Source organism: Myxine glutinosa, chromosome 9 (assembly GCF_964187855.1).
Source record: "Myxine glutinosa chromosome 9, kmMyxGlut1.1, whole genome shotgun sequence".
NCBI lineage: Eukaryota > Metazoa > Chordata > Myxini > Myxiniformes > Myxinidae > Myxine > Myxine glutinosa.
Window position 1 is genome coordinate 87,060,757 of NC_136269.1, and position 16,991 is coordinate 87,077,747.

The window sequence follows — 16,991 nt, forward strand, 5'->3', positions numbered from 1 at the left end:
TGACATGCAGCATCCTTACCTCAAGGACCAGGTTGGTATTACATTTCAGCCCGATCCGTTGAAAAATGGCGGACTTAGGCGACCATTTTGTTTTTGGTCATGAAAACGACGTTAACACTCCAGTGTCCACAAATATTAACAGATTTTGATCAAACTTAGAATGTTTAACCCTTACCACACAAGGTAGGTTGCTATTGCATTCCAACCCGATCCGTCAACAAAACGGCCGCCATATTGTTTTCAGCTCTGAAACGACGTTAAAACTTTAACGTCCACAAATTTTCATTTAAGTCAAATCTCGTACAGACAACTGACCTACTTTAAAGTTGTCCAGTCAGTTCAGTTGAGTTCTGCTTCCCTGGAAGCTCTAGTTTTTTGTGTTTTATGTGCTCGCTCTTACACGAGCCTTGATCTTGTATACCAAAAAAAAAGAAAAAAGATTTTAATAATTGATAAATGTATAAAAAAAAATTATTTGATGAATCAAAAATATCCTTTATAGCCACATGACTTGGTCACTGTTGTGTCCAAATATAAACTTCCGAGCTCAAAAGGTGCTTGAGATATTACCCAGATGAGAAAGAAAATAAATAAGTACATAATAAATCGATAATAATTGATCAAAAAATACTGTTTTTGCCAAAGCATGTGCTCACTATTACGCCGAAAATTTAGCTTCCTAGCTCAAAGGATGGCTGAGGTACCGCCCGGAAAAACCAGATGTCATGCAGAGCACGATACTTGCAAAATCCATGCCCCTTTGTGCGCATGCGCATTTTTAATAGCGCATGCCAGGATAGGCCCCGCCCCCATCCATGCCCCCGCAAAGGTCAATATCGGATTAAAATTGGTAGTTTCCCCTTGAGTTGACCTTTGACCTTGAAATAGTTTGGTTTCCCAATCCAGTGATACACTGGAATTGCTGTTTCATTGTTCAAGTTAATCAGATGAAAATTGATGATTTTTCAGCTGAAAATGAATTTTAGAAGTTTGACCTTTGACCTCAAAAATAGCTGGTTTTCCAGGTTAGTGACTCAATATGCAAATGCTGTTCAATTTTCAAGTCAATTGGATGAAAAACGACAATTTTAGAAATTTGACAAAGATGACCCTTTGACCTCAAAATCAATAGGCTGCTTCCTTATGACCAACTCTACCATCTGATGAAGTTAAGTGAACGGTTTAAAATTGTGACTTCTTGGCACAAGATCAAACTATACTTGAAAAATCTTCGATTTTGCGAGTAAACGGAGTGAAAACTGAGCGCTCCCATTCAGCTCACGCCTGGAGATGGAATAGGAAAGGAGTGGTGCACAATAAAAAATACGAATGGAAATGGGAAACACCATGAGATGGCAGAGTTGCAACCCTGAAGGAGTGAATATGTGAGTGGACAGACAGGCCAGTCTGCAGGTGCAAAAGGTGAGATGAAGGAATGTAGGTGAGGAAGAAGTCTGAAGTTTCAAGTGTTGATATGGGTTGCTGGATAAACAAACATTCGCTTTGGTACAGTGAGACGAGGTGGGTCGCTGAGAGGATGGGGGCAAGACCGGATGAGACTAGGAGATCAAAAGGACCAGTCTATGGTGAAAAATGGCCATGATTACAGCAGAACCAAGGATGGCCTTTACCTGTTATGCTTCCAAAGCACTTTTACTTTTTCCAGGTGTAATCAGTGGTGGACATGTGGTTTTGCCCGACTCCTTGTGGGGCTTATCTCAATAAAAAAAAAGTCAGGTTCCAGGTATTGCACTGCGTTTAAAAAGAATCTTGTTGAGGTTTGTTATGAGCGGATGCAGCCGTTACCACTCTGTAGGACGTGGAACTGCTCAATATGATGTCATCTGAGATCCATCGTTTACCATGCAGCTCCTTCTCCAGAGGGTCAGTTTTACCAAAGCATTCCCGTGGCTGAGAACAAACCATGGACAGTTTGTCACTCCGAAATTTGGAGTGCTCGCACACAATGGCCTACTCTTCAAAAGGCAGTACGGGATCTTCAGCGTCTCCTGGTGAGTGCTTGGAGTGCACCCAACATCTCTCCAAAGGATGGTGCACCTCCTTACCTGCAAAACGCCCGGAGGCCAATTTTCCGGGCCAGGGATCCGTTTCAGTACACCACCTCTGAGCTATCATATCAGTCCATCTGCAACTAATGAAACTAATGAAGGCCCTTTTATAAACGGTGTGCAAAAATTACCTGCCTTCTAACGGACACTCTAGTGCAGCATCTTTACATTTCGGCGTGGGCATTATCACAACTGTTCCATCTGCATTCACTCGTACATTATAATTTTAATAGCGCTTTGTTCAGAAGAGAAGCCATCGGCTCACCTCTTGTGGTGCAAAAAGGGCATTGGTGGCACAACTGGAGTAACTTGTGCGATGTTGAATACAAACGAGTCCCAAGGTTGTTTGTCATCGACAACAATTTAAAAAAAATAATTAAATAAACATTTCCCACCCGAGTCACGGACAAGACAAACCACATCATTTTCACCCTGTGCACACAACATCCGGGCTGCCAGGGTAGCTTAAATGTATGCACTCACCTGTGAGCTCTCCAGCCTGGGTTTTAAAGAGTAGGCGAGCGATCGCCGGCACCTTGAACAAATTCCAAATTCCTGCATCAGAGGGACGACCAGTCCAGGATTGTAACCCGAGCCAGGAAACTGCTTCGGCAGTACTGGCACTCTTTATAGAACATGGTGTGTGATGATGAAGATGATGTGCTTAAAATGTAAATAAATACATCCACTACTTCTTAAATGCTCCAAATTACCCCCACCTTCCTGTGGGGTCAGCCACAAGGGTCTTTCGTAAACAATAAGGTCAGGCTGATTGAAGGTGGCAGGGATTTGTAATTTGTTTACGGTGCCGATGGTAACTCGCCTACTCTTCGTGAAACAGACCATGGGATCGTTAAAATCCACACAACGGATGCTAATAGCTGGGTCACCAATCTGAGGAATGGCACACTATACCACCTTTAGAGGCCATTTTTCTCTGCAGGGCAGGGGTTGGCCTTTTTCGGGCACCATGTTCATCTTTTTGAAGCAATGTTTTATGGCCGGATGCCCTTCCTGCCACCAAACCTGTAAGTCGCCTCTTGCGACACACAGGGAATTACCAGTGAACTGGTACTCAATTTGCCGAATTCGGAAGGATGACAGGCTGAGCCAACCCCCCTGGTGTTAATTCAGCGATCGACCGGGATTTAAACCCAGGATCCTGGGATCCCAAGCCGGCACCCTAACCGCGAAGCCGACACCAGGCATGGATGGCACACTCTGTTGAAAGCATATCTTCCACATCCATACCTTTTCCACCCCCATTGACCCAACCTCACACAACCTTTTCGCTCACAGGATACCGTCTTTTCTGCCATGCACTCCCTCCCATTTTGTTGTTAGCTCATGCCCTTGATCATCCCCAACTGTGACCGCACTGTCACTACGTTACCCTATGGCAAATAACTCTCTTCCATGAGCCACGATGTTACTTATATACAAAAACAAGTACCCTCGTGAAGCACTAAGCCAACCGTTTGTAGTGGGGTCGAGAAACAAACCCAGAATGTACAGTTCAAAGGTAACCCGGCTACCTCCTATTGGATTAAAAATACAAATAAAATGATGTTCCAAAATCTTACCCACATTACCATAAGTTTACATTACAAGTACAAAATCACGAGTTGAAACTTTTCTACACCACAAATGAAACCAACCACACGAGTGGCACTTACCTTTTGTCATTCTATTTCACAGACTTATTTTACATGAAGGTAAATATATTACAGCGTGGGCGTTACATGCTAAAAAGTGGCAGCAGCCCAACCACCCATTGTTGCAAAATAAATAATTTCCATCCCCTTTGCCCCCCAAAAAGAACCAAGAAAAATAAATAATTTCCATCCCCTTTGCCCCCCAAAAAGAACCAAGAAAAATAAATAATTTCCATCCCCTTTGCCCCCCAAAAAGAACCAAGAAAAATAAATAAAAAAAGCACTGAAGTTTAATATGTGGTTAAGAAAACAAAAACAAACACAAAACAAACAGCGTTCATGCAAAAAGAACAGGGGAGAAAAACAAGACAAAACAAAACAAAACGGACATTAGAAAGCCGTGTGCAACGCGTCATGCGCACCGACACACATGCGCATCTTTTGAGTAATCACTATGGCTGCCTGCTGGCAACAGCTGGCCTGGACAACCAGGCTCCCCCTGAGGTTTACATTTTGATCCAAACCAACAACAGAGAAAAGAAACAGACGAGGAATAAAACAGTGCATATACAAGAAGTGCACAACGTGTTGCTTTGACCTAAAATGACGAGTGCCTGTGGCTTTAAAAAATGGCACAAACGGTAGTTCGTTTTTGGAATAAGTAGGAAGTAGCTGGCAATGCGTACTATTGCTACAGAACTGGCTCTGGAATGGTCGGGGTGACAACACCTGTGCGGAGTTCAGTCAGGTAATAAAAGGCAACGGGGCGCACGTAACGAAAGGCCAACCTTATATGAAGTGACGGTAGGCCGCGTAAAGCAGTAAAGCAAAAACAATAAGGACAAGTTGCGTCAACGGGTCTTGCCAACCTCTCTCGAACCCCAACTGCCCAATTTGGCCCCCGTCGGCCAGCGTGCAGCCCCCGCTTCCTGCGCCAAAGCTCATGCTGCTATCCGATCTAGTCTTTGTTCCGGGCGGTGTGCTCGCCTCCCAGCTCCAGGCCTCATCCTCACCCATCTTTTGTTCCCCGTTGGTTTTCTCTTCCCGATCAACTTTGTGCGTCTGCTCGCTCTGATCGACATCCCTGCAGCGCTCTCCCAAGGACTCGTCGATGGATCTGCCGTCGTCCGGTTTAAATTCACAATGAGTTGGTGAGGACAGTTCATAATCTCTTTCATCTGGAAATAATCTGTGGGAGCAAAATGACAGGGATGAGTGGAGAATAATACAAGAAAAACTGATATTACTCGAAGGTCATCTTCATCTCCGGCACCTTACAACGTAAATGTCTTTACCAATGCCATACAATACGAAGTACCATTTCTGTACAATACTACAACATCAAAATGAATTGCTCTTTGTTCTACTGGCTGGATCAAGGACAACAAATTAAATGACAAAAATTCCCAAAACTTCTGAAACCTCTCCAGTATCTATACATACTGCATACCCCATGAAAGGAAGTAGCAGGAGGAGGAAGCTTCACCAAAAATTACTAAACCAGAATCCGTTTGTGAACGACACGTTTGGCTCCTTGGCCTCACGTGCACACGAGTCGAGTGTAGGTGTTAAGTGCAATGAATGAGTGAGGCAAAGGTATACATCATGTGGATCGATCACGTCTGTGTTGGAAAAAGCTTTGAATTCATCAATACCGATTCGGACATCATGCGTACTATAAGAGAGATGTTTGTTAATCTGTTGCCATTTGTCTCAGACACGGCCAAAAGGATCTTGGTCAAACTTTCAGAGGTTCATCAGTTAATGCCAGGGAGTGTTTTAAGCAAAAAAAAAAAACAATTTATTTGAAACTTTTGGAAAAAAAAAAAAGGTTGGATTTTAATTTTTTTATTTATTTTTAATTGTTCTATAGTGCCTAAGCCTTTGTAGCTATGTACAACAACAAACAACAACATGCATTTTAAGGCCATTTCCCCTGCTAGAGCGGGGGTTAGCCTTGCGATCCCCAAGACAATCTTCTCCATTTTGCCCTATCCTTTGTAGCTATGTATAAAAAAAATATAACCACCTTTAGAGGCCATTTTTCCCCGCAAAGCGGGGGTTGGCCTTTTTCGGGAACCGTGGTTGTTGTTGTTTTTCGGTCCCCTATTTGAAGCAATGTTTTACGGCCGGATGCCCTTCCTGACGCCAACCCTTTTTGCCGCCTTTAACGACAAACAGGGAATTACCAGTGAACTGGTACTCAATTAGCCGACCTCGGAAGGATGGTCAGGCTGAGTCAACCCCCCTGGCGTTAATTCAGCGATCGACCGGGATTCGAACCCAGGATCCTTGGTATCCTAAGCCAGCACCCTAGCCGCTAGCCCAACACCAGGGAAGCTATGTGAAAGGTAATATTAAATATTCCCTGACTCCATTACTTAATGGGTGTAGGGGAGTGTCTTATGCCTCCAAAAAAAAATAGAAAAATCAAAATCTGATTCCATCAAATGCCAACAGGATTATACCAGCACCAGGTAATGCCGGATACCCCTGCTAGTCTTTTATAACAGACTGCCAGGACATCTACAGCACATGTACACGTTTGGGTTAGATCAATTTTGTGATCTTGTTGATCAGCGCAAACGCTTATCTTGTCCTTCCAAGAGCTGCCAGTTGATAAAATTCGGTGGACATGTGGACATATTTGAACAACTGCACTTCGTTGTGACAGCAAGATCACAATACAATCCCAACTCGAGAGTTCCTAGAACACCTTACGGCATGCAGTTATGAGAAACAAGGACATTGCCGGGGTCCATGAGCGGCAAAATGGATTGGTCGAGATGATGTAAAATGCCGTACTATTTTGTCCAAGTACTGCTAAACTACAGGTTCGTTTTCCGATTCATGTTCAAAATATAGCTTCCTGTTCTTCTCTTCTTCTTCTTCCCTTTATAAGGGGTGACGTCCAACGGTACCAAGCTTCTGCCCTGCCTTGACCACGATACTCCTCCACTTCCCTCGTTCCTCGATCATAAACTGACGTTTGTCGACATAAGAACAGACAGACGAAGTGAACAAATTATTTAACTCGGATTTTCGCTTCGCATGTGCGGGGTAATTACATAAAGACCATTGTGGTCAGAAAAACCAATGAGGGTCCATCGATTTATTTTCAAGTGGTGTGAAAAGAAATTTCATTGGTTTAGCCAATTGTCATAGTTTTGTTTTCATTCACAGAGAACAAATGTATTTTTATAGCTTTAAGACATAAAAAGAAAGGTCGCCAAAATATGAGAAATTAAAGACCAACTGTTGGCCCTGATACCAACACGTAATGAATATGAATGAATGATGGTTTTGAGGCCATTTTTCCCCACCAGAGCGGGGGTTAGCCTTGCGGGCCCCATGACAATCATGGTTCCCTTTTTGAGGCAATGTATTTATGGCCGGATGCCCTTCCTGACGCCAACCCTTTGTCGCCTCTTACGATGCGCAGGGATACGGTGTACCTATTCTAAACCGGGGTACCAACACGTAATATTTAGACAAAATAAATACCATGCATGGCCTTTCTTGGCCATGCTCAATGTGCTTGTTGTAGAGATCCTCGCAGAAAGACGAGTGGAAAAATTAAGTGCCAGGATGAGACAATTCTCAAGTGGGTAAGGGGAAGGGAAAGCAATTTGAAAACAAAACATCTTGCTCTTACAATTCCTCCAACAGATCTACACCACAGCGGAAGTTGGAGGAAGCATTGCAAACCATGATTGGACCCGTTTATAAGCTTCGTCAGATGTGCCGTCAGATGCCTCCAACTCGAGTTACGGTCTACAAACAGATTTTCAAAGGGACATTTTGATCTTTCATCAGACAGGATTCCCAGTTTAACGTCCATCTGAGCGATGACCCACACATTGATGACTTGCCCTGCCTGTAAAACACCAGTATGTCAATTGATACCTGGGCCAACATTCAAATCCAGGTTAGAAAGAGGTGACTGCACGCACCTCTAGGCTATCCTTCCAGTCCCCGGCATGACTAATCCCTATGATCAATATAATATTCAACGAGAGCAGTTGTGTTAAAACTGGTGAAGAAATGTTCATCGATTCTTCATTTTAAAATAAATAATTCAAAAGCGGCCTAGGCAAACCAAGATTCTATCATAATCATGGAAATGCTCAAAAGTTTTCAATCATGCCCTGTAATGGTCCACAGCATTGATGCATATTCTGCTGCTATTTGTTCAGGCACACAATTAAAAGCACATGGTTGCCTTCAAGCCTACGTTAACCAATCTGAAGATCAAATCGCATGGCAGGTCGATCACTTGGGCATGCAATTTAGCTCAAATGGGCCTTTTGCTTTCTTCAATACCATTTTTGGTCACAAGTGATCATAATAATGCCACAACAGTTCACGGCAGTTTGGCAAGACAAGGCAGACAGGACACAGGCCTCGAGAGCAAACTGGTTTTCTCAATATGCACTTGTGATTTTTTTTTTCTTTTTTGTATACAAGGATCGAGGCTCGTGAAAGAGTTAACATTTATCACACAAAAAAAAATCTAACAGACACACAAAGTATATAATAAGGGGAGCGGTAGACAAGATGGGGAGAGAAGGGTAAGCACACAAACACAACATTTGAGAACAGGGACATCGGTAGATCTGTGGAAGGAGGAGGGCTGTGGGAGGAGGCTTGGGAAGGGGGTGGGGAGGGAGAAGTATAAAACACAAGGACACTGCGAGGACTTCCAGGAAGGAAGTTGGTGTAATGAAAATGTATCTAAGTTGAACCCAGGTGTGATGCTCTCTCTAACCACCGAGGCGTCTATAAGAACTCGGACGACCGTCGCTCCGAGACACTCCTGTGACATTTAATCTATGACATGTAGACTAGGATGGTGCGTATACGTAGATAATCTAGGCTTGCTTGCATTGATTGATATTACTGAACTTTCTCCATGATTCCATGATCCTGATATATTGCATGATTGTATTTTTACAGGATGTTGCCAGAGATCAAATTGTCATTAAACCGACTATCAGGTCAATGTCGTGGAACTGATTTTCATTACAGTTGGTATTTCAAAAAAGTGAAACTGGGGTGAAATTAGCAGGGGTAGAAAAGATCAAGGTTTTGGATGGGGGAAGATAAGAGATGGTGGTGAAGAGCTGTTTTAAAGACCTGGAGGGTGGACTGGGATTGAAGAGAGTGAGGAAGTTTGTTCCAGAGGCGGGAGAAAAGAGGAATGAAAGAGTGAAGGTGAGCAGAGAGCCTAGATTTTGGCAGTTTAACCATAAGAGGGTTGCAGGCAGATCTTGTGCGACCTGTAGGAATATTTGGGGGACAGAGCACAGAGAGAGCTGGGGGAGCAAGGCCGGAGAGGAGTCGGTAGAAGACGGAAAGACCACCAACCTGCCTGCGGTGAGTAAGTGAAAGGCCCTCGGAGTTAGCTTCATCTCGCGGGAGATTCCAATGATTCTGAATGCTTTGGTTTCAACAGCGTGAAGACGAGCTAGGTGTGAGGCAGGAGCACCGGCCCAGAGGGGGGAACAGTATTCCATTGAGCTGCAGATGAAAGCCTTGTATGTGGTGAGGAGCTCAGGTGTGCCAAGGAAGGACCGCAAGACGGAGGATGCCCAGTCGGCGACTGGCTTTGGAGGCCAGATTTGAAATGTGGTTTTCCCAAGAAAGATCATGGCAGATAGTGAGACCCAAAAGCTTGAGCGACAGAACTTCTTGGAGAGGATTGTTCAGAAAGTGGATGGGAGGGTTGTCCAGTCGGTCTTTTCGGAGAGACATAGTGAGAGTGGGAGATTTGTCAGGATTGAAAGACATGTTCCACTTGTTACACCCATCAGTTTCCTTGTTATTTCGGAATATTATAAAAATATGGTTTATAAGTTTTACTAAATAATTATAGCAAAGTAAAATAACATAAATTGTTCTTAATCAAGGGATCTGCTCTGAGTAAGTGCCACACACGGCCGAGGTTGAATCATTTCTGGGGGATGTGATTGTACTGGTGGGCACTGACGCAATGCCGCAGTGGCCCTTGTATGTTAGGGGAGCAATTTGACCAGCATGGCAGCGCTAACTCGCTGACTCTTCATCGAAAGACACTGGGGAACCTTCAACGTCCACCAGTAATCAACGCTAGCAGACGCGTCTCCGACTTAACGTCCCATTGGATGGACAATGCGGTTTGCTCCAACATCCTGCCTGTGAAACAAACACTAGGACAAGCGGTTATAGTTGTTCAGGTCGATAATAAAACCCAAGATGGCTCAAAGCAGAGTACATGACCTCAGAGCTATCCTTCCAGCCCAAGTAAAGGGTGACAAGATAACTTATTTTCATATCAGGACTTATGTTTTTGTTTTTATAACATACAGGCTCATGTAAATATTTCCCAACAGTACCAATATAATAAAAGAAAAATAACCCAACTGCAAATAAAGAATACATAAAAGGTCATAAGAAACAAATTAATGATCATGAAATGCAGAAGAAGAAGAAGAAGAAGCAAAAATTGACAATCTATGAAACAACACCACACAGCTAAGGAATCTCACTACAGCATTCATAATGAATTGAAGAGAGTCTGTTTGACTTCTATGCACTCCTGAATCAGTGAAGGGAATGAGTTGAAAGTAGTGGTTGTACTCAGTGGGAGGAGGGTGTGGGGTGTGGGGGGTACGGAGGTGCACGGGGGGATTTTAGGAGGTTAAAGAAAGAAATTGTAGTATCTATTCAGGGTGAGGGTAGGACCACAATTTTCTCCATGTAAACGTGTATCATATAGTGCCGCCTGGTGGAGGTAATAATAATTATCTTACAAGCAATAGTTAGAACTCCATTCAGTGTTGCGCACACCTCTGCCAGGTTTAACACTTTACGTTTTGTTTCCCACTGATGGGTCAGATTTGGATCCGGACCTGAACCAAAATTGAATCGGCTTGTTCTCGTCACCTAATCCACTGCTCAAGAACCGGGTCCGCGGCAGCATCTTCGCCAATCCATATGAAATTAGATAAATAAATTAAAAAATTAAATAAATAAATAAGTAAATAAATAAATAAATAACAATAAGAAAATACATATATATATAATAAAAATTAATATATAAAATATATATATATATATAAAATATATACATAAAAATTAATAACCTTTTGAGCCATGAGCTTCTTGGACTTTTGGCTCACCCACCCCCTGGGCTCCCTGGAGAAAAGAAAATCACTGAAAATTTGAAATTTGTTTAATTTCAGTTTTCTGCCTGCATAAATGTTTTTCTAGCTCTGGAATTACAAATAAATTATATTTTAAATCACAGACGGTCTCGATCACGTTTATTTAAAAAAAAAAAAAAAAAGCATGTGGCTGCCAGAAAACCGGCTGCTTGGGTATTATGGAGGTTTGAATAGCAACCGGTAGACTGGCCACTCGGGTTCAAAGGGTGAATAAAAGAAAATGAAAATAAGACTTTTTATATATAATTAATGTGTCAAGCGGAATTTCATAAAATCCCAAACGCCTCACAATACATCACATGTCACGCAGCTTTTTTGACGCAGGCGCAACAGCACATGCAGAGTGGGATTTGCATGACATCACTTCCGTTGCTTTGCTGAAATCGTTAACGTTAATCGTTAACATCTCAGGTGGGGGATGATCTGAGATGGTGAACAGCTGTCTTGAAAACCAGGAGGGAAGAATCAGGTAGAAGAGAATGTGGAAGGTGGTTCGACAGTTGGGAAAAGAGGGGGAAAAAAACGTGTAGTGCAGGATGACAAAGCACGGAGAGGACAGAGGGTGCAAGACAATTAAGGAGGTGGAAGAAGACAGAGACCACCGACCTGTCCACACTGGCATAGTCATAGGACCATAGATTCTAGTTAATTGCAAGAAACTCCAATTATCTTGAGGCCTTCGTTTCACAGTACCAAGCTGTGCAAGTTGTGAGGCAGGGGCACCAACCCAGAGGGGGGGAGCAGTACTCCATTGACCAGCTTGTGATTTTATCAATGTCTCAAGAGAAGGAAGAGGCTGCTGCCTGTCTATCCTCAGATTGAGAAATGCTACGGCACAGGGTGGAGTCATCAGCAATTAGATAAAGGGGATTTTCCAGAGAGTCAGAGAGATAACTTATGAAGATTAAGAACAGGACTGGGTCCATGACTGCCATGAGGCACCCCAGCCTGGATAGGGAGAGGAGATGATGGGACTCCGTTGAGCCACACATTGGTAATGAGGGTAGAGGAAGTCGGTGAGCCATGTGTGGAGGTGGCCTTGGATATCATTGGCAAAGAGTTTCAAGAGAAGTCGTGGGCACTTCTTCTCAATTCCTTTATAAAACTTCTCAATTCTTTTATCGTTAGTTAGAAGGTGCCAATAATATTTGCTAATCGGCAAAAAAATAAAGAAAAGCAGCACGCGACTAATGCAGACCAAGAACTTGGGAGATCTCGCGAGATCTTGCCGGCGACGGCACGATTTTTCGAAGCTGTACACGTTCTCCACGTTTTCGAAGTTAAGTAATTGTTCACAATTGTATTTTTGTCGAAACTGTATTTATCTTCCGGTGTGTGTACCTATCGTGTGTCCCGAGGAAGATTCTCGGTGTTAATCTTTCATAAATTAATCGTTTGTTTGCCCCGCGTGTGCGGCCTTGTAGCCTGAGGCTTCCCCCATCGAAGTTTGTTCACTTAAGTTCCTTCCTTCGACACTTTTTTGAAATTCCAACTACTTTCCTGGAAGTCCTTGCAGTGTCCATATGTTTTATACCTCTCCCACCTCCCCCCAAGCTCTCTCCCTCCCACATTTCTCTCGATGTCCCTGCTCTCAAATGTTGTGTTTGTGTCCTTCCCCCTCTCTCCCCATCTTGTCCACCGCTCCCCTTATTTTGTGTTTTATGTGTCGGTTTGACTTTTTGTGTGATTAATGTTAGCTCTTTCACGAGCCTCGATCTTGTATACAAAAAAAAACAAAAAAAAAAACTGAGCAGAGCATTGGATGTTATCCATCAAACAACCCACCCATAGTCCATTACGATGCGAAGTTAAATGAATTTGCAACTCAGAGAGCCCTATGTCATTCTTAAGTGTGAATCAGCATCTTAAACCTCAACAGCAACAGCTAGAATACAATAAATATTGCGATGCCAACAAACTGATCATTCCTCCAGTATGGTTCCATGCAGAAAGCATTTTTTTCTTGTACAACGCTGGAATATGGATTTGTGTCTATGCCCGTTCCATATAAAAGGAGAAAGGTGTACAAGTTTTATTACTCCCAGATCGTAGATCCCAGCACACCTGACATTGACGTTCATATAATAAGTAACTGTATATGGATCAAGAGATCCGCTCTGAGTCTGGGGTCCATGGGAGGTCCATGGTTCGAATCCCGGCTGAGTCATACCAAAGACTTTAAAAATGGTACGTGCTGTTTCCTTGCCCGACCTCTTGCTCGGCATGAAGGATCGAGCACAGAAAAAACAATCATAAGTTGGTAATAACAGTCCAGGCTTTGATGGGCCTAATGGTGCCCTCCTGCGTCATCAAAGTTCCTCGTAAGGGAAGTCAAATTGTCCAAACATACATTTTAAGAAATGCCAATTAAACAGTTGACTCGATCAATACAACATAGATTTTCATGGAACGGACTTGAGAGGTATGAGGTTTGCAATGAAAACAGCTTACTCAGTTTTTGTTGGATCTTCAACGACCACTGGCTTCTCGGCTGCAGGTCCTCCGTTGGGTCGTTCTGTCGAGCGTTTCGGAGGCCGTGGAGGTGGGGGAGGAGGGGTGGAAGGCGGTGAAGGAAAAGGGGCAAAGTATGGCCATTCCTCACGTGACACATTTTCATATTCTTCGTCCAAATAGCCCTCCTCCTGGTAGAAAGAAAGTGCACAAAAATGTCAGTCACGATAACTAATGAACAGCCCTGGTTTCCAGCTAACTATCAGAGTATCTCAGTTCTTTACCTGGAAAAATGTAGTGATTGTATCAAATTCGGCTCTTACTTGCCAGGGAATAAACCAAACAGGCTCAACTTGGCCATCGTTTCAGACAAAAAAAAAACAAAAAAAAAAACAGCTAGCACGTGCTTATGACAACTAGTGTTGCACCCGATTACCTGACCACAGGAATCCGTACTCAAAAGATGCATGCCCTCGATTATGGCGAGGAATGAGAACCGCAGCTGGGCCGGGGTTTGGATCAAACCCATACGAAACTTTCGCAGGTCCAGCAGCACCTGGTACACGTCTGGCTCGCCCCGGGCTGCATGCTAGGAATCATCGCACGCAACCTCGTCACTAACGCCACTGCAGCGACAGAATTATTACGCAAAGGAAAGTCGGGTACTGCAGCAGAAAAGCAAAATTCACCAGAGCAAGGCAGGAATCGACGAGGCAGAACGTGCCCGAACGCCCGATGCCCGCACTGCAGTGCACAACAATGGGACCAAACGAGGGATCGAGTACACCTGAGCGTCGTACACGCATCAGGAATGCCAGGAATGCAGCTGGTGAGTCGGGCACACCGAAGTCAGGCCACGACGTGTAGTGGAAGTGCAAAACCTCCCGTCTCTCTGACGTCTGAGGACAACAAAAGGGATAATTCCTTAAAAGGGTGAACCACAAAACAGGGATTCCTGGGCAAACACAATTACTTCAATTTATTATCTGGGCCACCACCAGCTGCTACAAGGAAGTGGTGTTTAGGATATACCGATAAGCACTCCAGCATTAGACGGGTGATGGTGAAGTACTCCTTCGGTATGGATGATGCCAGCGTGAGTCGGTAGCCGGTGTCGAACACCATCTCTGGCTCATCGACTGTAGGCCAATACTGTTCACACTTCACCTACACGAAAAATGGAGGAAGATGAAATGAGCAGGGAAGATGGGACAGAGAATCTGAACTTACGACAACCTTCCCAAAGTGCCCATCAACCCATCACTGTATGATCAATCAACTCATCCCTTGTTCCTCCCATCTACTCCTCTCATGAGTCCTTTCCCTCCATCTTCTCCAACTGAAGAACCATGCCTCATTTCAAATAGAAATTTCCACATTCAGTACTGCCGACAAAAACACCAATCAGTTGAATCTGCACGATGTTCTTCACACCCCACCTCACCACCCCCAATTGCTTTGCCCGTTTTAATGTGAAATGATGCCTCCCCATGTGCAAGCCTCACCAAGCCTTTTTCAAGCACGCGGTTCAGCATAACCACGGCCCGTGACTGCTGTTCCCAAACCATCTGCCAAAAGTGGCTGCAGGTGAGTGGCAAAGGACCCTGCGGGAGAGACGGGATGCAATGAAGGAGTGTTTAGGCTGAATGGTTCTTGATGTCACAGAGCAAAATGGAGACGGAGCATCATGAGCAAACATAAGATGACAATAGGTAGAATGCGAAAGCCTTGAAAGAATTGATCACAATTATCTCCAGTATTCTAGATTATTCCACCCGGACTGGTGAGACATTGCATTTTGCGGAGGTTTAAGTACAGTACTTCAATGTTTCCTCAATCAGCAATCTGGCCCAATGAGCTCCCCGAGATGAGAGTGTGGGAGGACAATGGGTAGTTTGACTTCATGAACTTCCATGAGAGTTTATTTGACTGCTACTTCATTTGCCACTTTGAACTTTTCTGCTTTGTCCTGTCTATGTAGAACAAGTCCGTTAAAAATTTGAATAAATACTCGTACATTACAAAGACATCATTATTCGCTAAAATTTTGATCTGGCAAGAATTGTTTGGGTCATTTATTTATTTATTTAATCGGGAGCTATGGAAATGAATGTACTGCTGCAGACGTAACTAGGACGGCACTCGGTGGAGCACACACCTCCGCCAGGCTGAACAGTTTACGTTTTGCACCCCAATGAGAGGTCGGATCTGGATTCAGACCTGAACCAAAGTCTAATTATCTCATCTTTGTCACACAGTCAATGTCTCAATATATATGCACTTGTGACTGCTTTTTATTGCTACTTACACCCATCAGTTTTGATATCAATCCCTTTCCTTGTTGTATCGTATTGTTATAAAAATATATATGGTTTATAAGTTTTATCAAGAAAGTGCAGGAAAGTAAAATAATACAAAGTTTTTTTAATCGAGGGGTCTGCTCTGAGTATGTGCTGCACGTGGCTGAGGTTAAACCATTTCTGGGGCATGTAATCGTACTGCTGATGCTGTGGTCCTTGTAAATCAGGGTAGTAACTTGGCCAGTGTGGAGGTGATAACCCAGACCGACTTCATCGAAAGACACTGGGGAATCTTCAACGTCTACCGGTAATCAACAATGGCAGTTAAACCATGAGGGCGTTACTGGAAGATCTCAAGCAATCAAATTTGCTGCTCGCAGATTCTGCCCATGTCCTTGTTTATCAAGACTGCACGGGGTAAGAATATTGGGAATGCCTTCATGTCTTGCCAGGGAATAAACCAAACAGACTCAACTTGGCCATCGTTTCAGACATCAAAAACAAAACAGCTAGCAAGTACTTATGACAACAAGTGTTGCACCCGATTACCTGGCCACAGGAATCCGTACTCAAAAGATGCATGCCCTCGATTATGGCGAGTAATGAGAACCGCAGCTGAGCTGGGGTTTGGATCAAACCCATACGAAACTTTCGCAGGTCCAGCAGCACCTGGTACCTGGTGAACCTCATTCATATATATACAGGGAGGTGTGACGATTTTCAGAAAACTCATAGTTATTTTTAGTCGAATTTCAATTTTTATTTTTTTTAAAGACTACATAATATATAATGCCATGTAATACACTGTAACAAAGACATTTTAAAAATGTAATTCATGTTTGAAAAATGACATCATCTAAATGGCGGCCGTTCTTGTCCAAGCATTCTTGCAGACACGCGGAAAAGTTCCAGCATTTCTCAGCACAGCAGCATCCCTCAGCAGTTCCAGCATTCTTTCTGCGAACGTAAACCGCTGTACGAAATCATTCTGCTGCAGTTCTTGAACCACCATGATTTTGTACGTGTGATAATGAAGGTCCAAGTGCAAAATTCGACGAACTGATCTGTCTGACATCCGTAGAGCGCGAGCGTGCCGAACCGCTGACCGACGAGAGCTGGCCTCCACAGCTTGTCGAACCCTTTCGATGTTTTCCGGGGTCCTAACGGTTCGATCACCTCCCCGAGCTGCTCCCGGCCTCACAGATCCAGTTGTCCTGAAGTTTTTTACCCACTTCAATATTGTGTTTCGAGACGGAACGGCACCACGTCGACCAACATTGAAGTGAGTACGAAATCTGCGCTGTGTAAGCA

At 43.7% G+C, this 16,991-nt stretch overlaps 1 protein-coding gene across 2 annotated transcripts in view; it reads right to left on the minus strand.

The window, feature by feature from the left end:
- Positions 1 to 3,996: 3,996 nt before the first annotated feature.
- LOC137435246 (tyrosine-protein phosphatase non-receptor type 1) overlaps positions 3,997 to 16,991 on the minus strand; it is a 56,378-nt gene continuing 43,383 nt past the window's right edge. For both annotated transcript variants that reach the window (XM_068128859.2, XM_068128860.2), the window contains exons 4-9: positions 14,886 to 14,984; positions 14,413 to 14,547; positions 14,070 to 14,279; positions 13,817 to 13,969; positions 13,381 to 13,571; positions 3,997 to 4,913 (exon numbers count right to left, since the gene is read on the minus strand). In XM_068128859.2, coding sequence (XP_067984960.1) covers positions 4,514 to 4,913; positions 13,381 to 13,571; positions 13,817 to 13,969; positions 14,070 to 14,279; positions 14,413 to 14,547; positions 14,886 to 14,984 — 1,188 coding nt within the window. In that variant the 3' untranslated portion in view covers positions 3,997 to 4,513. The remainder of the gene's footprint in view (positions 4,914 to 13,380; positions 13,572 to 13,816; positions 13,970 to 14,069; positions 14,280 to 14,412; positions 14,548 to 14,885; positions 14,985 to 16,991) is intronic.